The 21,229-nt window shown below is 33.2% G+C and overlaps 3 protein-coding genes across 4 annotated transcripts; 1 reads left to right on the top strand and 2 right to left on the bottom strand.

Moving 5' to 3' along the window:
• The first annotated feature begins 240 nt into the window (after positions 1 to 240).
• LOC121785195 (carbamoyl-phosphate synthase small chain, chloroplastic-like) lies at positions 241 to 2,819 on the top strand. Its single transcript, XM_042183574.1, has 10 exons — positions 241 to 401; positions 469 to 607; positions 836 to 924; positions 1,015 to 1,075; positions 1,152 to 1,219; positions 1,311 to 1,439; positions 1,523 to 1,632; positions 1,738 to 2,085; positions 2,157 to 2,322; positions 2,597 to 2,819. The coding sequence occupies exons 1-10, from the start codon at positions 302 to 304 to the stop codon at positions 2,644 to 2,646; spliced, it is 1,260 nt and encodes a 419-aa protein (XP_042039508.1). The 5' UTR covers positions 241 to 301; the 3' UTR covers positions 2,647 to 2,819.
• Positions 2,820 to 6,851: 4,032 nt separating this feature from the next.
• On the bottom strand, positions 6,852 to 8,994 carry LOC121783746 (protein LATERAL ORGAN BOUNDARIES-like). 2 transcript variants are annotated; one of them, XM_042181914.1, is made up of 2 exons: positions 8,759 to 8,994; positions 6,852 to 7,645 (listed from the first exon to the last, which is right to left on the bottom strand). In XM_042181914.1, exon 2 carries the CDS (start codon positions 7,632 to 7,634, stop codon positions 7,104 to 7,106), a length of 531 nt encoding a protein of 176 aa, XP_042037848.1. In that variant the 5' UTR covers positions 7,635 to 7,645; positions 8,759 to 8,994; the 3' UTR covers positions 6,852 to 7,103. The 2 variants fall into 2 exon arrangements, with proteins under 2 accessions (XP_042037848.1, XP_042037849.1); XM_042181915.1 differs by having other exon boundaries at positions 8,776 to 8,994.
• A 1,992-nt stretch (positions 8,995 to 10,986) lies between these two features.
• Positions 10,987 to 12,011, bottom strand: LOC121785242 (protein LATERAL ORGAN BOUNDARIES-like). Its single transcript, XM_042183626.1, has 3 exons — positions 11,868 to 12,011; positions 11,650 to 11,745; positions 10,987 to 11,502 (listed from the first exon to the last, which is right to left on the bottom strand). The coding sequence occupies exon 3, from the start codon at positions 11,488 to 11,490 to the stop codon at positions 10,987 to 10,989; it is 504 nt and encodes a 167-aa protein (XP_042039560.1). The 5' UTR covers positions 11,491 to 11,502; positions 11,650 to 11,745; positions 11,868 to 12,011.
• Positions 12,012 to 21,229: the final 9,218 nt, after the last annotated feature.

Genomic DNA, 21,229 nt, shown 5'->3' with positions numbered 1-21,229 from the left:
CGTTTTTCAATGTACTTGCAATTGGAGAGAATACGCCCAAAATACGACACAATTATAAAACGCCACGTATGTTGGCTTCTTTACGTATAAACACGCCATTAACATTGGCGTTTTTACTTATGTGGAATAGATAACAAAATGAGTACATTTACGTAATCTTTAATGTAAACTGCCCCAGAAACCCGATTTTCTCCATAGAATTGAAATGGTGATAGATATCCATAGAATTGAAATGGTGATAGATACACTGAAATAACTATAAAATCCCTAGGCAGCGCCGCCCTCAGCTGCAGCTCCAGTCATGGCGATGGCTTCTTCTCAGTTGTTCTACTCCTTCGCATCTACTCTACAAAAGCCTGGCCTCTTCACCGTCACCTGCCGCTCGAGTTCCGCCGAGAATGGTGCGTCTGCTCTCTCTGTTTCCCTTGGGAAAATTCATTAAATTAATTCATTTTTGGTGACTTTTAGGTCTAGTATCGGTGGAGCGGCCGTGGAAGGTGGCAGACGCTAGGCTGGTGCTCGAGGACGGCTCCGTCTGGCCGGCTAAGTCATTTGGCGCCTCTGGAACCCAAGTTGGAGAAGTCGTTTTCAATACATCCCTAACTGGGTAACTTTTTTGATTTTTTTCTTCCCAATTTGTCTATTCATCAGGAATTTTGAATCCTGTTGTTAATTGGTTAGAAATGTATAGGGTTTCTACATTTGCTAGTGTTTTTAGTGGATTGGAATGTCAGTATCTTCAATTTGGGGGGTTTTTGAGCTGAGAAGTGAAGGTTTAACAGGATTTGGGGTTTATGCTGGGAGGAAATTATTTTATGTATTTATTATGTGGCAGGTACCAGGAGATCCTTACAGATCCTAGCTATGCTGGGCAATTTGTTCTGATGACTAACCCGCACATTGGAAATACTGGTGTTAATTTTGGTAGGGGATTGGTTGTTTATGTATTTGGAGATGTTATTGTTTGAAATTTGAAAGGGGATTTGATTTGGCATGTTTTTTTTTCCTTGTTAGATGATGAAGAGTCGAGGCAATGCTTCCTAGCAGGACTGGTTATCCGAAGTTTAAGCATTAGGTAGTCCCTTTAGGCACTCGGACTAAGGCCATGCTTCGTTTTTTTTTCTGTTTTCTTACTGCTTGGTGTGTTGCAGCACCTCGAACTGGCGATGCAAGGAAACACTTGGAGAATATTTGGCTTCTAGGAACATTATGGGGATATGTATGTTGCAATTTAATATCTCAATCTTGGTTTGAGTAGAACTGGAATTTAGTGCTGATTTACTTGATGTTCTTGGTGTGCTATGCTGCAGATGATGTTGACACTCGTGCTATCACACGTAGATTGAGGCAAGATGGCAGCCTTATCGGTGTGTTGAGCACAGAAGAATCTAAAACAGAGGATGAACTGCTGAACATGTCTCGGACTTGGAATATAGTCGGCGAGTCTCCTCTAGCTAAGAATTGTTAAACTGGTGTTTTTCGCTGCTATGAAAATAGTTCACACAGTTGGCTTACTTTACAGGAGTGGATTTGATAAGCGGTGTCTCATGCCAAGCTCCTTATGAATGGGTTGACAAAACTGGCTCACAATGGGAATTCAATTCCGATGGAAGAAACAAAGAGACGTTTCATGTTTGTATCGCTAACCTTGTTTAATTACTCAAGAGATAAATGCTTGCATATTTGTAACACATTGTCCTCATCTCTCCTTTTCTTGCTGTTAATTCTTTGGTGAAGGTTGTTGCATATGATTTTGGCATCAAAAGTAACATACTCCGACGTCTGGCATCCTACGGCTGTAAAATCACCGTGGTTCCTTCAACATGGCCAGCATCCGAGACCCTAAAGATGAAGCCAGATGGTGTATTTCTCAGCAATGGTCCAGGAGACCCCTCAGCCGTTCCTTACGCTGTTGAAACTGTCAAGGAAATAATCGGAAAAGTTCCCGTTTTTGGCATCTGTATGGGGCATCAGTTGCTTGGTCAAGCACTAGGAGGTAAAACCTTCAAGATGAAGTTCGGTCACCATGGAGGAAATCACCCTGTCAGGAATATTCTAAATGGCCGTGTTGAGATCAGTGCTCAGGTTTGTTTCTTTACTAGATTTCTTTGTTAGTTCTCTCTTGCTCTCTCACTGAATTATTGCGTCTTCTGCAGAATCACAACTACGCTGTTGATCCAGAATCGCTTCCTGAAGGAGTCGAGGTTACTCATGTCAATCTGAACGATGGCAGCTGTGCCGGGCTTGCGTTTCCTCAGCAGAAGGTCATGTCGTTACAGTATCATCCCGAAGCTTCACCTGGACCTCATGATTCGGATCCTGGTAACTTTCTCAATCCTTTTCTAATCTTACCATAAATTTGGAAACACCACTCATTTACCTGCATATAAGTTTAGAAATCAGCCCCATTCTCGATTTCATTGAGCTCCATCACATCCTCCATTAGTTTTGTTGTGCTCTACAACGAAGATTGTGAAGGGAGATATGTCGAACCGCTCTTTCTTAGCTCGATTATCGGGGCTTAACAACACACTACATAGTACTTAACCTTGATTTGAAACTGAGGAATTCTAATATGAACTTTTCTCTGTCACAGTATTTGGCGAATTTGTACGTCTGATGAAGCAAGAAAAGGCGAGAGTGTGACAAAATTAGGCATCGTTATCTTTTCCTGCTGTTGAGAAGCTGCAATGTACCTTATGGGGATGAGGAAGAAAACATATTTTGTTCAATTTCAAATGAAGAACCCTATTGAAAATATTTTATGTATGTTGATTTTTGTTGTTTTTATAGAATGATCTAAAATTTTGGGTGGACAATTTTGGCTATACCACGAAAGCATGAAACAAAGATACAAAATTAATGTAGAGTAAAGGCCAAAACTAGTTCTGAATATATGTCAATTTTATGATTTTGGCTCTATATTAATAATTCTGTCAATTTTTAAACGGTTTTAATCTGATTTTGACCGATTTTGATGGTTTTAACAGTCCCATTCGAGTTAAAACCGTTTAAAAAGCGGTCAAAATCGGATTAAAACCGATTAAAAATTGACGGAATTGTTAGTGTAGGACCAATTGTGATCAAAGTTGAAATGTTCAGGATACAAAAATTCAAAAGATAAAGTATATAACCAAAATCATAAAATGAGCATATGTTTAGGATCAATTTTGGCCTTTACTCATTAATGTATTATTGTTAGGTCTTATTATGTTTGTATATTTATTTGTGTCGGTAATGTGTTCATGTGTGGGTTGTGTTCGTGCTTGAATGAAGCGAGTCGTGTTTGTGTCAAAGGTTTTTCTTAACATGTCCTATTCCGTTTGAACTGAGTTGGTCTTGTCATTGTATCGACTAGATAACGTTCTCATACGCACGATTTGCAATGCCTTGTACTACAAATGCGCATTAGTAACCGCACGATTTGCAATGCCTTGTACTACAAATGCGCATTAGTAACCGAAAGAGGGCCTATGTTATGGGTTGAATAAATTTAATTTAGCCCAAATATACCAATAAAAAATAAAACTACTTGCATTTGGTAAAATGAAACTGAACTGTTTTTTTGAATATTTGATTGGATCGGGCTTGAAATTGATCAAATTGGCTGGTGTCGAGCCAACTAATAAGGCCTTTAATAAGACCAAGGGCAAAAATATCCTTTTTTAATTAATATAAGCCGCTAAAATAGAAACGTGTTATTTCATATGAAAATTTTAGGTATATCACAATATTTATTCATGAACTGTTCTATTTTATTTTTATTTATTTATTTCACAAATTATCTTCACAAATATTAAATAATGGAGTTATTTAAATAAATGTTTAAGATAATTTAAGTTATGAAAATGTACTACACAATACAATATTTCAAAAAGAAATAGAAGGCTGATTTAATAGTTCAGAGTATTATTTATCCACACTCATACGATTAAAACGCATAATATTACTTATTATAATTAAATACACAGTCGAGATTTCTAAGTAATGATTGAATGAGAAAAATAAAATTAGGACAACTGAGATAATTGAGGCACAAAAGGAATTGGAAATGCAATAACATCCCAAGCAGAAAAATACAAAAATTCTGAGGTAGGTCACGAAAATCAGTCATTACGGATTCAGAACATAACTTTCAAGGACATATCTATATAGTAGTATAAGCAAAAAAAAAATGATTTGCTAAAGTGAACGAGGAAAAATAATATTTTTAAAACTAATGAAGTGAATTGCAAGATTATACTACTAATTTCATAATTAATGTAAGTTTTTTTTATAAAAGAATATCCAAAATGACATCGTTTGATGTCTTTATTTTCCAAAAAGAATTAAACAAGATTATACTAAATGTAAAAAGAATTAAACAAGAATTAAATCTTCCCTTGTATCCAGTGATAGAAAATAGATTCATATAATAAATGTTTAAATTCCAAAAACAAAAAAGAAAATCAATTAAATTGTGGTGGGTCAGAATAGTAAAATTATATCTTTCACTGCCAAATTTCTTTGGTTTGTGTGGGTTTGCTTGTTTTGCACGTATTGCAGTAAAGGAAAGATTGATTTGCTCTAACTCAACTGTTGCTCTGTTTTCTTGTTATGTAAAATCCCAACATTTCACTCACCAAACCCACTCAAATTTTGCTTTCGGAAAATCGTTATTATTTAGTATGGAAAAATGGATATATAGTATATATCCTAAATTTGACATGAGATTAGTGTATTGAGTATTCATGTACCAATATTCGAAAATATGTGATTTGAAAAAAGTTTATTGATCACCAAAATCACAAAAGTTTTGGTCACAATTTGATATTTTCCCCAAATTTAAAACTTGGTCGCAAAAATTATGAACATATGCAGTGTAGTGAATTTCCCGCCTACATAATCTGGCTTTTTACGTTTAATTCAATTTTCGGAGAAATCGAATTCGTGGGAAATTCATAGAAAGTGACATTACTAGTATTGTGTAATGTACATTATGTGCTTTGTTATCATAGTATAGTTAATCTCATACAAAGTCAAAAAAATAAATTTTTGCCGTATTTCCGATTACATTTAGATGTACTAGGGAAGAAGGTATATACGAAAATAATACTATTACTAGAATTGTGTAAATATTCATGATTGATATCATAGACAATGAAACGAATTGAGTGGGAACATGCATATATGTGCACTATTACCCACAGCTTTTAGCTGTTACGATGTAACATCGTTTGAAAACCCTACAGTTGTATTACTATTAATTAATTAAATTCAAGTAAATATTCTTTTTCAGGTAAGTAGTCGATATTTTTCTAATTTAGGGAAGATGTACTAAAAATTTGCTCAAAATGAGAACTTTTTTTATTTACCAAATCAAGAAAAAATGGTGCATTTTGAGAAACGTATACAATGTATTCAAAGACGGCATCTCCCTTCTGATTTCGCCACTTTTTTTCGACAAGTTTTGCTTCCTTTTGCTTATTTGTTGACCAATTATGTGTATTATAATTAGTGTGATATTGATTTCACTTAGAATTTGTTGTTTACATGGTTTTATAAAAATTTAGGGTTTAGAAATTTGTGGATGATTAAATGATGCCAAAATGTAGTTAGTTTTATTCTGTCTTTACAAATTAATTATGTGTATTATGATTATTGTGATGTTATTTGATACTTTGAATTTTTTGTTTACAAGATTTTATTGAAAATATAGTTTTTAATAATTTGTTCATGAAAATAATGCTAAAATGAAGTTCATTTAGGTTTAACTTGTGACTTTTTAGAATGTAGAAATTTATGGTTATGGTTTAATAGAAAATTTATAGTATTGTTTTCAAAGCAAATAGAAATCGTAACTAGTCATGTTTTTAATGTCTTAAGTATTCTATTCTTTTAAAAGTTCCTTTACTTGTGAAAAGTTTAATTTTATGCCATATCTTGATAATTTTATTGATAAAACTAGTAAGCTAATCGAATTCTACGGTGATTTAACTACCTACGAATTCGGCTAGCTGACTCATTATTTTTGTGTCGAGTTATGCAACGAGAGACATAATTCAGACATTTTGCGAAGACATTTATCGAAATAAAATTAGTGATACGTACAAAGCAGATTAATTCTTTGCAGAATGTGTGGCCATTAGGAAGCAAATTCTAATTTGAGGCTTTTTAGGATATGCATATGGAATTGAAGCCTCTAACCCTAATCATATTTATAGTTACTCTAACTATGTATTCATGTGGGGTATAAGATGTATACAAGGAGAAAAAGAAAGAAAAAGACTATAGCACTAATGCTTAAACAAAATAAGTCTTTTCATTGTTAAATCATCACTTGTTTAATTTGATATGTGCAGTCTAACCAGATCAATATATTTTTATTTATATACTACTCCATATTTCATTTTTTTTTTTACTGTGGGAGATGGGATGGGGTTTGATATTTGATATGGAATTGACATTTTTAACCAAAATTGACTTCAAGTAGAGTTATCTAATCAGCCTGATTGAATATTCTTCTCACTTCTTCATGACATGGCCCCTCCTCATATGACCTTATTAATTACCTTACTAGAAAAATTGGGAAATCATTGTAACAAAATATATTAAAGCAAATCAGACTATATATTATAATTTGATTTTTCAAGTAAACCAAATCTTATATATATTCAATTAAAATACACCAGAAATTGAACAATAATGAGAATGTATATAAGCTAGAAAATATGTCAAAATAATGCTAGATCATATCTAGCTTTAGACAATATTTTGCACTCTTGCTAAAGTAGATAATCCCAAGATGAATTATCTGACCTAATTAAAATGTGTTTTTGTCGTATTTTTTCTTATCTATAGACCACTTAAAATGAAATTTTACCAATCATCAACTCAAAATATACTTCTCAAATCCACATACAAATATCAAACCTCCTTCAAACAAACACCCTTTACATGAAAAAAATATAATCTTAACTATATATATGTGCATATGATAGTGCACACATATATAGTAGTACCTCTTAATATCTTTCACACAACAATTACTCAAACCTTCTTTATTTCTCCAACACCACCATAAACCCTAGCAATAGATGATCATGATGTTGATGATCATATCATCAATTATTCCCATCCATCCCTCCACCATGAGAATTATAAATATCATTCCATGGCACATCATACGAAATTTGCACACCACCTGTTTGATATAATCTCCCGCCGCCTCCGCCGCCGAAACCAACATTCCTCACCCCGGCCGCCTCCTGAGGCGGCCGGGGCTGGGCCGCCTGCAGCGGCACATCGTTGCAGGCGAACCTGATGAGGTCTGCATTGGCGGCATCGAGCTCCTTCTGGAGGCGGTCGACCTGCCTCTGGAGGAAGGTGATGGCGCCAATGCAGCCGTAGACGGGGTCGCGGACACGGGCCTCGGCCTCGTACGCGAGCGAGTTGACCGCGTCGTCGCGCTGGTGCGGGAGCAGCTCGTTCAGCAGCTTCGCCACGTTGCTCGCGCCGAAGATCTTGTGCACGTTGGCGAACTTCTGCGGCTCCTCAGGCGGGAAGTACGGCGAGAAGACGCATCCCGGGATGCACTTCCGCCGCAGGAATTTGCAGGCGGCGCAGGGAGGGTTGTAGGAGCTTGAGGAAGCCATGGATCAAAGTTCTGCAAAGATTTCAAGAAAAAAAAAACACATATATGAAGAATTCCATAGGTTATCAAGTAATTATTTCAATTTTTCTTACATTCTTGAAAGTATTCATCTCTTATTCCATCATTATAGTATTTTATTTTCTCATTATTTAACAAACTAGACAAGAAAATAAATTACTATGTTTCATTTTAAATTGGACGGAAAAAATATTGAATTAAAGACTAAATCACCGAGGACTCGAATATGAGACCTTTTAGTCTCGAAAACTAATAGGTCATGGTCAACTAAAGCACCAAATATTTTTTTACATTGTATTTTGTATAGTATATTTTAAATTTGTTTTGTATTTTAGCATATGTCATTGGAAAAATTAAAATTTAGCCCCCCTCAAAACTAATGTTCTACCTTGTCTCGTCTCAGGCATTAACCACTTTAGCGCGCGTTATAACAGGCAAACACACGCTTTTACTCCATTAATATCAATCAATTGATCATCAGGTTAATACCTGTGATCGATCAATGATTTTGCAATTCACCTTTTTTTATTAAAAAAATACGTGCATCAGTTGATTTTCTTGACTTTGGCTATTGTACCAAAAGTATGTCCTATAGTTGGTGGTTGCCTGTCTGAAATTTACTTTTCTGCTGAAATAAAAAATGTGAATTTTAAATTGCAGAGCTCAAGGTAATTTGAGACTTAAATACCATATAATAACTTAATATTTTTTGAGCTTATACCCTTTTTTACCTTATAAAATGAGCAGATTTTCCAGTAGAAGGTATATATACATAATTTTGTAATTTAAATCTTACCCTCAAGAAGTAAGACGAAAATTAACATGTATTAATATCTGAACTCGAATTAGTTTCCAGATCTAGATAATAATAAAGGTAATAATCTACAATAATCTATGTTAAACAGAATATGATGTGAAGATTGTGTGTGCTAATCAATATATAAGTTAATTAATAAGCTACACCAAAAACCCTAAGTCAAGAATATTGACTATCTCAGATCAATTAAAAAACACTGATCCAGAAATAAACAAGACAAAGAAACAAAGATGGAAATCAGAGAAACATTAAAGAAAATAAAAAAACAACAAATTCTTGAACTTAATTACCTGTGATGAGGGCTTACTGTTTTTTTTATATGCAGAAGAAGGAAAAACACCTATTTACCCTTGATGTCCCAAGAATCTAGCTTTTCCTTCTTCAACTGCCAAAAACTGAGATGATCAATGTGGTGAAAACCCTAATTTGGATAAAATTTATAGGAATTTGAATGTGATAATGGGAAGCAATAAGGCTGAGAGAGAGAGGAGCAAAGAGCATATAGTGCCAAAGGACAAAGATAATAAATGAGAGGTACACTAAAGAGAAAAGATGGTTGTGACACTGTGTCTAATAATTTTTATCATACTTGTGGAGGGGATGCAACCCCCATTTTTTTCTTACTGTTACATGCCATATTTCTGTTTTTCCTCCTCATGCAAATAAAAAAATAAAATAAATAAAATTCTTCTAGTTACCTTTTTTCTAAAAATATTATTTTTCCCACACTTTTATATTCTCAGATTGCCAACTCATTCTTTTTGTATTTTTTTCCTTATCATTGAGTGTTGTAGATAGTGTGACCTAGCTAGCTACTTGTACAAAGCGGGCACTAGGGATAATAGAAGATGAAATACTATTTTACAATTATTAATCTATATGATATAGGAGATGTAAGTGGAGAGTCTACCAAAAGTTAAAAGAAGAAAAGAAAAAAAAAAGAAAACAATCCATTAATTCTCATCTTCTTTTCTAGTAATCCCCAATTGATTTTATAAGTGTGTAATTTAATAACCATAGTCGTCTCTATTATCGTTTTTTGGTTAATGTTAATTTGCAATTTATGTAATTTGATCCAACTCCACTATGTAATTGTAATTTTCTATGTGGGAATTAATTACACAAAGGAATTTTTGGTGAAGTAGCTAGTGGAGATAATCTCATGGTTTTAGGTACTTGTTTTGTCAAATGGGGAAGTTTAGTGCACTATAATCACATATAATCATTTGGGTGCATGTATACATTGTACCTTAAACACACACAATATTATGTTCATAAATTAATTAAATAATTTTTTATTGTGGAGATAATGATGAAAATTAATGTGGAAGTGAGGTGTCGATCTTTAATTAGCCTCTCTTTTATCCTAGGATTGTTTCCTTTGATAAGGAGACAATGTAAATACTAGATGGTTAAATCAAGATCCATGGTGATTGATCATAAGTGTTTTTTCATTAATTTCAACCAATTTCAACTAATGGTGATTGAAAATATACACACATACATGAAGTGATGAATCCAACCATACACAAAGAGGCGAAGTTCGGCGTGCCCTTTCTTTTCACAAGACATGATATGTTTATCTTCAAATTGAATCATATTTAACAAATTAACAATGTATTGTGTTTTTGGAAATTAAGAGCAACGCTCCGGTGCACACGTTCAAATCCGACCCGGATCTAGGTTTGACCCGGGCCAGAATGAAGAGGAAGGTGAGGGAGGCGGGTGAAAGGGGGGCGAGGCGGGTACTGCAGGCATGAACTTTTTGTCATTGGAAAAACATAGTACGGATTTGACCCAAAATAACTAAAATTACAAATTAATGTAAGAAGTCAATTTTTTTTGCATAGATATAACACATCAATAGGAAAAAAAGGACTTTTTTTTCTCTTTCATGTTGTTAATAATAATAATAATAGTAAGTTTTCTATATATAATGTTTTTGAGGAGTTCTCCACGTATATAATTTATTGCAAACACGTGGAGTATTGCTAATAGTGGATTACTTCGTTAGTCGCTATTACCTATTTGTTGACCTAGACATTTCCTATATATTTTGTGCTTAGTTAAAGAAAAACCTTGTCCACTTCCTTTAATTGCTTTGATTAAGCTATATATGTGATATAATCACTATGTCATTACCAACCTCAAGGAATATCATAATGGGTTATTGAAATTCATGACAAAATGCATCATATTGAATTGCTTTCTATTGCAATCCTTGAAATAACTCACATTAAACATACAAAATTGTGTTACTTCTTCCTATGTCACAACATTATTAATAATATTAGATTCATTTCAAAGGGCAAGAGGAAATCATCTATTGGCTACTTGTTGAAACTCAACAGCATCTACTACACTAATTAGCAAGAAGATTTTGGAAACAACGTAAATATTCGAACTCTAGTATATGTCTAGGTCTCAAATTGACAATTAACCACTTACTCATACTAATTGATACCACAATTATTCAAACCCTAGCTATAGATAATGATGATCATCATCATTTTGATACTCAATTACTCCCATCCATCCCTCCACCATGACAATTATAAATATCATTCCATGGCACATCATATGAAATTGGCAAACCACCTATTTGATAAAACCTCCCGCCACCTCCGCCGAGGCCCACATTACTCCTTCCGGCTGCCTCCAACGACACGACGTCGTTGCAGGCAAACCACACAAGGACTGCGTTGGCGGCGTCCAGCTCCCTCTGGAGGCGGTCGACCTGCCTCTGCAGGAAGGAGATTTCGCCGGTGCAGCCGTGGACGGGGTCGCGGACGCGGGCCTCGGCCTCGTAGGCGAGGGAGCTGGCCGCGGCGGCGCGCTGGTGCGGAAGAAGCTCGTTCAGCAGCTTCGCCACGTTGCTCGCGCCGAAGACCTTGTGCACGTTGGCGAACCTCAGCGCCTCCTCCGGTGGGAAGTGCGGCGAGAAGACGCATCCCAGGATGCACTTCCGCCGCAGGAATTTGCAGGCGGCGCAGGGAGGGTTGTACGAGGTAGAGGAAGCCATGGATCAAGTTTTCTGCAAAGATTTCAAGAAAAAACACACTTTACAAAATACTCCTATGTACTAGTAGTATTTGATAGTACAATTTATTAATTTTAATACTAAATTGAAGAAATGAGTATTATATTGAAGACAACATAATGGTGCACCCGAATTCGAGACCTTTTTATCTGAGTACTAGTAAATCAGGGGTACTAAGCAGCTGAAGCATCGCCAATCAAATAATTTTTAGCTAATTAATAGTATAGCTCTAACAAGCTACACCATAACCAAGAAGGAAATAAGACATAATTAGCAAAAGATGGAAATTAAAGCAACATTAAAAGAAATGAAAAAAAATCATGGACTTAATTAAATGTGATGAGGGCTTACTGTTTTACTTTTTTCTCTTTTTATGCACAAGAGGAATCCTATTTTTCCTTCTTCAACTGCTTAAAAACCAAAAAATGAGATGATCAATTTGGATGAAGAGAGGATTAGGTATGGATATGTTTAAAACCCTAATTTGGATCAAATTTTTGGGAATGTCACTGTGATCATGGGAGTCTGAGACTGAGAGAGAAGTGGAAAGAGCATATATAGTGAGAAGAAGGAATGAATGCAATGGACAAAGACAATAAATGAAAGCTACACTAAACAGAAAAGATGAGTTTGACAATGCATCTAATAATTTTATCATATTTGTTGAGGGGATATTTCTGGTTTGCCTCCTCTCCTTGTCCCATGCAAATTATAAAAAATCTTCTAATTACCTTTTTATTCTAAAAATACACTCCCTCCGTCCCCAATTAGGAGTCACTCTTTGACCGGGCATGAGTTTTAAGAAATGTAAAGAAAAGTTGGTTGAAAAAGTTAGTAGAATGTGGGACCCACTTTTATATTAGTTTTATAATAAAATATGAGTGAAGTGGGTTAGTGGAATGTGGGACCTACTTACCATTTATGGTAAAAATGAAGGGTGACTCTTAATGGGGGGACGGATCAAAATGAAAAAGAGTGATTCTTAATGGAGGACGAATGGAGTATATATTTTCCATCATGATCATTTGCAATATATAGAAATCTAGGATATGTAGCCCACTCATTTGTTTAATATTCTTGCCCACAACCCAATATAAGAAAATCTTGTAGTACATGAATTTGGACACAAAAGTGGATGACTATTACTTTTCAATGTGGGAATGAATCACACAAAGGATTTTTGGCAAAGTAGTGCTATAATCTCAGGATTAGGTGCTTGTTTTGTCCATATGGAAGTGTACTAGTGCATATTTTTTGGGTGCATTTGTTCAGTTAATTAGGGTTTCAATTTCATCTTTTATTTTAAATTTAGTAATATTAACCAAAGATTATTTCATCAATATCCAATATATAGAAACTTCTTTTTGATTACTTTTACATTTTAATGTTTTGAGAAAGGTGCATGTTTCAGAAATTGGGATGAGACTTTTAGCTTTTATCTGAAACTAGAAATCAAAATGATTAGTTGGATAAAAATTAAGAAAATAAGCTTTTCGATTTTGCTTTTATTACTTATATATTCTGAGAAATAACCAAACAAAGAATAAAAAAACTGTTCCCTTTTGGTTTACTCTTTGGGAGGGTCACTTTGATTATCAGCCTATTTTAAAAAAACCTTTGAAAAAAATTTACTCCATATTTTGGGCGAAGGTTGCTTTGATTATCATTTAATTAGCCTTATTAGTAACTAATGGTCATTAATTAATTTTAGTTCAGTCTGAACCTATCATTTGCATAACATGCAATGACAGGTGAAATATGTATGAAACTATATAAATTCCTGCACTCTCATAAATATGTCAATGCATGTAATTCATGTATTATCCCTTGAAACACATATTTTATGGAATAAAATAATTAAACAAATTTATAATTGCCCAACTACGGGTGATAATGATGAAAATATATGAATGTGGAAGTGAGTGGTGAGCTTCAATTACGTGGAAGATGATTAACCAATCTTTTTTTTTCCTAGGATTATTTACTTTTATAAGGAGACAAACAAAGGATTATTTAAAGCAACACCAACCATAATGCACTCGCTAAAATGTTGATAGATTTTGAGTGGTTTATCCTTAATTTCTACCCAATTTTTAACCTTCCTATTCTAATCGATTGGGTGTGCCGACATATATATACACACATAACATTAATTTAAAGATGCACAAATTATTTAATGTACTTAAATTGAAGGACTTTTGGATCGTTACTACCATAAATCCATAATATAGTATTTAAAATATTTGTTTATCCAATCGAGGAAAACGAGTCTTGTGTGTATTGACTATTTGACTTTGCAACAAAGTGTATAATAACTAGATTTTCATTTAAATGAAAAAGTAGAATCACCGCATTAATAATTAGTTGGAGAATTATGGAGAATTATGGAGAATAAAACATTGACTAATTTGTGCCCTCTCTTTTCACAAGATATGTATATTTACTGTTCTTGATTTTCTTGTCTTTTGTTTTATACACTACTCCTATTTTGCTTCTCCACATTTAATTTGAATTACCAAGCACTTACGAGAGATTCTTTTGAGCCAAAATCGTATATGATTATCAGTGGATTTTCTTTTGTGCCAAAACTTTGTTGTTAAATACGAAGTATTCTTTATTAGTCACCATGCATATATAAAAAAAATTAAAACCATGCTATAATTATTGTAATTGACCCATTATAATATACTAATACAAACAGGAAACCATCCAAAAAAACTAGCATGTAAAGAGAGAACTCATTCGGTCGGTAACACAACCGCATAAATTAAAATGTTCTACTATCATTATATATATTCTCTTTGTCCACGAAAAAATATATAGTCTCTTTTTTCTATTTTAGACCATCCACCAAAATTAGTTTCATTTATATTTATAGAAACTTGCTCACCACTTTTCCCTCTTTTTATCTCCTACTTTATCCATTTTTATCCTTTTTTCATACTTCACCAATTACAAATTAAGACTCATATCATCCACAAATAAGACTATTTTTCATAGAACAAGATTATTCTTATTCTTAATAATAATAATAAAAAAAAAAATTTGGTTCATTTCTTATGAATCTCATAATTTCTAAGAAGTATCTAATTAAAAAATTTATCGGTAATTGGATGCCTTATTTTTATAAGTGGGCTGCCTTAATTTCTTAAGTAATACGGGCCAGCAACTTCAAGGCCCAAAAATAAGGATGCAGATCTAATACATATTTCGTTCAGGCATTTCAACGAACATATAGCAGAAACCAAAGAGGTATAGAGAATCATCTTCTCTAATGCGACATGTAAACATTACCCATCAATAATATGAAGCGTCGATTCGATTTTTTATATCTTGGCCTTACTTTCACACGCAATGTTCTAGTTATTGGGATTTAATTGCTTAGCCTAATTCAAAGAATATAATAATGGACTTTCTGATATTTATATTTATGGGCTTGGATATTGATAGACTTGCAACTCTAGTCCATTTTTTCTATATATTATAGTAACAATGTTATGTGTTACATGGGATTAGCATTTTTTTGTTATAGATTTAGTTTAATTTCAATATATATAAATTATTATTTATTTTATTAAAATCACAAATTCATAATAATCAGAGCCTTTTTTTTATTTTGTTAAAAGTTATAAAGAAAATAACTAAATCAAACTTTGAATTTTATGTTATTCGTAAAATTAAAGATGTTAATAATAAATTTTCAAGGTACTGAGATAAGAACAGTGTATTATGTATATATGTTCTATAGCAGAGCATTTTTTGCTAATGTTTCATCATAAATATATAATCTAAATACCATTATAGTAGCAGTAATACACAAAATCAAATCGCATGACTAGACAATTTTCCTCTAATTAAAAAGTACTGTCGGCACTTCCCAAGGAAAAGGAATAAACTACTTTTCCCAAATTTCAATTAACCAAATGATGTTTTTTAAGTGATTATGATAGGATAATCATAATGTAGGGAATTAATTTTTTTTCTGAAATACTTTTCTCCTCGGCTTTCTATTTCATCCTTAGTCAATGGTTTTATAATTAATTAATATTTTACTTGGTCACTAATAATACTACTCCATTTAAAATTAACAAGATTAAAAATAATTTAGCAAATATTTTATTGGGTTATAGAAGAAAATGGTAATTTTATTTAATTTATATGGGATAAAAACTTGATAGAATGAGAAGTTTTCTATTCCAATCAACTATACGGTCACATCGGCTGACCACACGAGTTTATTTTAGTAAATATATATAGTTTAATAATTCCAATAAATGTTAAATACTACTTTAAAATCTTCAATTTAATTTTGTTTTAAAAATTTAAATTTAAAATCTTACATAGATAGTCATAATGAAGCTTTTTAGCATTTCTCTTTCTTTATAATAGTATTATTCTTTTCGTGAGTGGAATATATTATGATAAGTATTTGAATTTCATAAAGCTTATTTGAGGAAGTTTCTTTAGGCAGCATTCCTAATTATTACAAATATTACTCCTAATACTACTAAATGGGGGCATATTCATGCACTATAAGAGTCTTATAATGATGGTGCCTTCCTCTTTTTCAAATTGGTTAGTTAGATTCCTCTTGTCACATAATTGCCTTAATTAACTTTTATAGGAGGTTAATTATCTTTGGTTAAACCTACATAATTTGCTCATGCTTCCAAGATTCCATTGGCCCCTCTATGTGTCTATTCCCTATTGTAATTTCAAAGTTACCTTTTTCACTATACATGAATCTTAACATATAGCAACATTTATATATTACATTTAATATTAGCTACAAAATAGCATACTACTTAATGGTAAGGAAATATAAATAAAGATATATACTATAGTTAAAAGGTGATCTAAAGAATATATAAATAGGTATTGCAATCAAAATATAATAGTATGTATATGCTCAAATAAATCATTCAATGAATGGGTTTAAGTTCAAGAGGAAAAACTAGTTTACTTGTAGGTCAAATCATGAAACATTTGTGATAACAATAATTAAAGTTTGATGTGCATAATTGTGTCCTACTTGGATAGATTAGACATAAAATTAAACCACTTCATGCCCATTGTACATAACTCTGGCCCTTGATGACTTCAAGGTCTAAAATTGGAGTGATACTTTCATGTTGCTGGATTTTGGTTCTGTTCTACTCTGGTCTGCTTAGAAATTTATCGGATTAAAAATTTTCAACCTTAATCATAAACGTTTAGATTTCGTGACTGAGTAAAAGCTAATGATGAAATTTAATTTTTTATTCTTAATAATCCTATATTTATAATAAACAAACATGGAAATTAAAGATATAAATGATATGGCAAGCTTGAATGGGCAAGATTATCTCTTAAATGGGTTATGATTTTTTTCTCCCTAACTTCTTGGGGTGCAATTTGGGTAAGCATGTGGATTTTGTATGGAAAAATTATTGTTTTTAGTTCTGTGGTAATCATACTAAATTCTTTTTGTATGGAAAAATTATTGTTTTCAGTTAATTGGAGGAGTATATAACTCTTCAAGAACTCTATTCAAAGAAAATTTTATTCTTCCGACCAAATATTTCGTCCAATTTAGTTAACTCATGAGTAACTTTTTTGTGTGATTGGTTGTGGGGCATTTATAATTTTAAACCCTTAAAAACCAACTGGAAAGTCATCTTTTAACATAGTACTAATATTTAGCAAATAGTTTTAAAATGTTAATTTTATTAATCAAATACACAAATGTTAATTGAAAATGATGAGTATTAAAAGTGTCCACAATAAGAGTGTCCTATTTGGGAGGACACGGCGCCCGCCGAGGGAGGTGGCTGGCCGCGCCTCCCTATAGTGGAGGACGAGGGGGACAGAGCGGTGGACGGAGGACGCGGGCACGCCGAGTACTCGGCGGGGACGCGACTGTGTGCGAAGGGGGGTGGCGGTGGACGGGGCGCCTATTGCATGGCGCCGACGAGCCGCAGCGGTGGGAGGCGGCTTGTCCTCCCACTGTGGACACTCTAATGTGGACACGGCCGGTGGACAAGCCACAAAAAGGTTTTCCATAGCCTTAAAAACTTGTCCACAGCCACAGATCACATTATTTTATCAATTGTTGGCACAAATCACATTATTTTATCAGAAAAAACCGGAAATTAAAAAAAAATGGCGGCCGCCGCCGCGGCTCGTCGGGCCGTGCTATAGGCCGCCGCAGGCAGTGTCACGGCCCCGGTCCCCGCGCCCTGTCCTCCCCTATAGAGAACCGCGGCTCACCACTGTGGACACTCTAAAGATGAAAAAAAGAAGGCTCGTGAGCCGCACAAAATGTTCCCATTATAGAAATATAGTTGTTGTTGTGGATGATATTAGAATAATCAACGGTGATAGTCATTTTTTACTTTTCAAAGTCTAATAATGGGAAAATTTTATCAAATAATATGTGATTGAAGTTCAAAATTCAGAGATACAATCAGTCGGTAGGGTCTAGTTGATAAATCTTAACCATTTGATCTGTTAATTGTTAAAAAAAGGATAAATATTATACTACTACATACTTACATTTATATCATTATTATTGGCCATGTGAGTAACTATTGATTTAAAAAGTTTGCTAGCATATAATGATATAACATTATTTGCTATTCAAGATATAAATGCATGACACATGCTAACATTAATAAAATAAATTGTCCAAAAATACTTTATCCTAATACACTTTATTTGCCATATATATGGCTAATAATTTAGGATTTCATATATTCATTCCAGAATGAAATGTCATAGTTTTACTTCATCCGGAAAAAAATAATAAATGTCACACTACTACATTATTTGCGAATGTTTCAACTTCAAATTATTACTTGTGTCATACAGAATTAAAGATCGAAGACTTTTGTAATAGAAAATCTTGTGTTATTTTCAAATGTAGATTAATTAGTCGATGAAATGATAGTGCGAATCCAAATTATGCCAAACAGAATACTGTGGTTTAGGATTAAAGCATAATAATCGTCGGATTTACGATACTAATCAAATAAAAAATGTGATAGGACTTTGCCTTTAATAATAGCACTAAATTTCCATTCACAACTTTTTTTCTTCCAATTTGATCGATTGTGTCCCACATTTTTTTTGAAATTTGAGGCATATAATATCTTCCAATGTTTACTCTAAATAAGATAATAGTACTACTATTCTATTATACCATTAATATAACATATCAATTGAATTTTAGTTCGAAGGGCTCAAACCTCGCCGTCACATAGTAATGTGTGTAAAACAATTAAAATTTAAAATAATTAAAATCTACCAATAGTTTATATAGATCAAAATATTTATATTTTTACACTGATGATAATCATTTAAATCACAAAAATAATCAAATTATGATCAATATCATAAGGTTTGTAAACATAATATTAAATTAAAATTTTTAAATTTCTCATTTTTTCCATCTATGTATTATAATTTGAAATAAAATATTAAATTACTAAGTTTTCAATTTTTCCATTTATGTACAAAATATGTGGTGATGCTTAAAACAATATAATCTCATTAAATCAAGAAAAGTAAATGAAAACGAAAAAAACAATAAATTATTCTGATAACATAATGTCATTATGAGCATCATAAAAAATATCGTTTGTACACAAATAAAACAATCACAAAAAAATGATATTTCATCTAAAAACTTTTAGAATTGACCAAATTTTATTAATGTTCTTGATTTAATTTACTATTTTCACATATAGCAATAAGTAGTTATTTGAATAAAGCCTTTATTTATAAGCCCCAAATCTAATGAAAATTAACATTCCCTCCTTCCGTCATTAAATATTTTATATTGTTATTTTGAAAATCTATCATTAATTATTTATTTCACTTTAACTATTTTAATAAATAGACATTATATTCCACTAACTTATTCTACTAATATTATAATTATAACATTAATACTATATAAAAATATAAATTAAATTTGACTAACTATTTCTACTCACTTTTCTTTATATTTAACAAAATTTATATCGATTCACACTTACTCTAAATACTAGTATCTTATTGCCATTATTATTCTCCAGCCAAATATCACAATGAGTGGTGGACTCTCATACGGACGTCTGCATCGTACGGATACTCTCTATAATCAAGTGTGTCCTAATTTGTGGGTCATATAACTTTCTCAATATCACAATTCACATACATGAGGTGGGATATTAACTGATAACAATCAACATTCTATTAAAGAAAAATTACTACTACTACGTTTCAATTGAAACGGCAGAAGTAGCATTTTACTACCGGCCGTCAAATAAAAAATAGACTAATTTTACAATTTTGAATTGTCCACCGAAACTAAATCAATTTCTAAATATAAAAAGTTTAAATTAATTAAATACTATTAATAATATGAATCTCATAATCCACTAACACTACGTTCAACACATTTTTCCTCATTTTTACTTTACTAATTATGTATTGAAACTCGCGTCATTTACAACTTAATAATTAACTAAGAAAGTTATAAAACCCCCAAAAATATCATAGCAGTAGTACAAAATTCCTCAAGAAGTTGGCTGTCAATTTTGTGAAGTTGCCTTTCAAAATCGTACGACAAAAAAAGAGGCATAGGCAAGTTGAAGTTGACACATGACAGCTATAAAACGACTAATAAAATAAAATCAGCCATAAATTTGGTAAGGGCTATGCACCGCCATATGATTATTTTATCCTCCTATCCTTCAACCTGCAGTGGGGTGCCCTATAGGCCACCCTAAGCATTTTCTTTATTTGAATTAGTAAAACACTAAAAAAACGAAAACGCGTTGCATCGTCCGCGCCATCGTCCGTGTCGCCCACAATGGGCGGACGATGGGGCGGACGATGTCATATCGTCCGCGTATCGTCCGCGGACGATCTATAGGGCGCAAACGATCCATTGGGCATCGTCCGCGCACCCACAGTGGACGGACGATGGCGCGCCCGAGGCATTGGGCGGCCTATCGTCCGCCCATTGCGGATGCTCTAACATAGTGCTCTGTAAAATAAACATTTTGAACAACGATGTTGTTGGAGCTAAGGATGTGACCGAGAGAGTTGTGTTGGGAAAGCGAAGGAGTTTTAGGAATCGAGGATAATCGGTGCATCTTTTGTAAAGAAAAACAGAAGAAATTGGATTTTTTTTTCAAGTGCGAAATCTCAAGTCAAGTGTGGTACTATCGTTGTGATAGATGGATCATATCCACGTGCCTCTCCAAGGACTTGATGGCATGCTTCTTCTCTTAGTTGAGCATCTTTTTCGGTCCCTAATTAGTTTGATAAGAAGGTGTGAATCTCTATATTCTTCGGTATATCATATTTTGCTCGGTACGGAACAAACGGAATAGAATGACTTTCAGACTTGAGCCAAATGGGAATACTGAAAACATAAGACTTATATAGCCAGTTATATTGTTTAGTAGAAGTTGATGCCCAAATTTTTCCCCCATAACGGAGTTGTCAATTGATCAAGGGAGCGATATCGAAGGTTACAGTAAATACTGATACAAGGTTTATGTCCCCGGTCCCCCGCCGTGCAATATGGCCTTTGTTTGTGTTTATGTTTTGTCGGATGCTTAGGAGGTCAGTTTTTTGTTGTATATTTTCCGTGATGTTGTTTGTGTTTTTTAGGCTAGTTAGAATTTTCTATTAATTGAAAAAAAAGGTCTAAGATATTCAGTTTGATTTGTTCGCTTATTTTGCACAC

This window comes from Salvia splendens, chromosome 21, assembly GCF_004379255.2.
Source record: "Salvia splendens isolate huo1 chromosome 21, SspV2, whole genome shotgun sequence".
NCBI classification, from domain to species: domain Eukaryota; kingdom Viridiplantae; phylum Streptophyta; class Magnoliopsida; order Lamiales; family Lamiaceae; genus Salvia; species Salvia splendens.
Note: the sequence above shows the minus strand (reverse complement) of the source record. Positions and strands in the feature narration are given on the sequence as shown.

Bases quoted from the DNA above. Each gene is read 5' to 3' on its own strand.
- LOC121783746 (XM_042181914.1), bottom strand. From the start codon at position 7,634: ATGGCTTCCTCAAGCTCCTACAACCCTCCCTGCGCCGCCTGCAAATTC.
- LOC121785242 (XM_042183626.1), bottom strand. From the start codon at position 11,490: ATGGCTTCCTCTACCTCGTACAACCCTCCCTGCGCCGCCTGCAAATTC.
- LOC121785195 (XM_042183574.1), top strand. From the start codon at position 302: ATGGCGATGGCTTCTTCTCAGTTGTTCTACTCCTTCGCATCTACTCTA. The intron at 608-835 runs GTAACTTTTTTG...ATTATGTGGCAG, and splicing joins TTCAATACATCCCTAACTGG to GTACCAGGAGATCCTTACAG. The intron at 2,086-2,156 runs GTTTGTTTCTTT...CGTCTTCTGCAG, and splicing joins GTGTTGAGATCAGTGCTCAG to AATCACAACTACGCTGTTGA.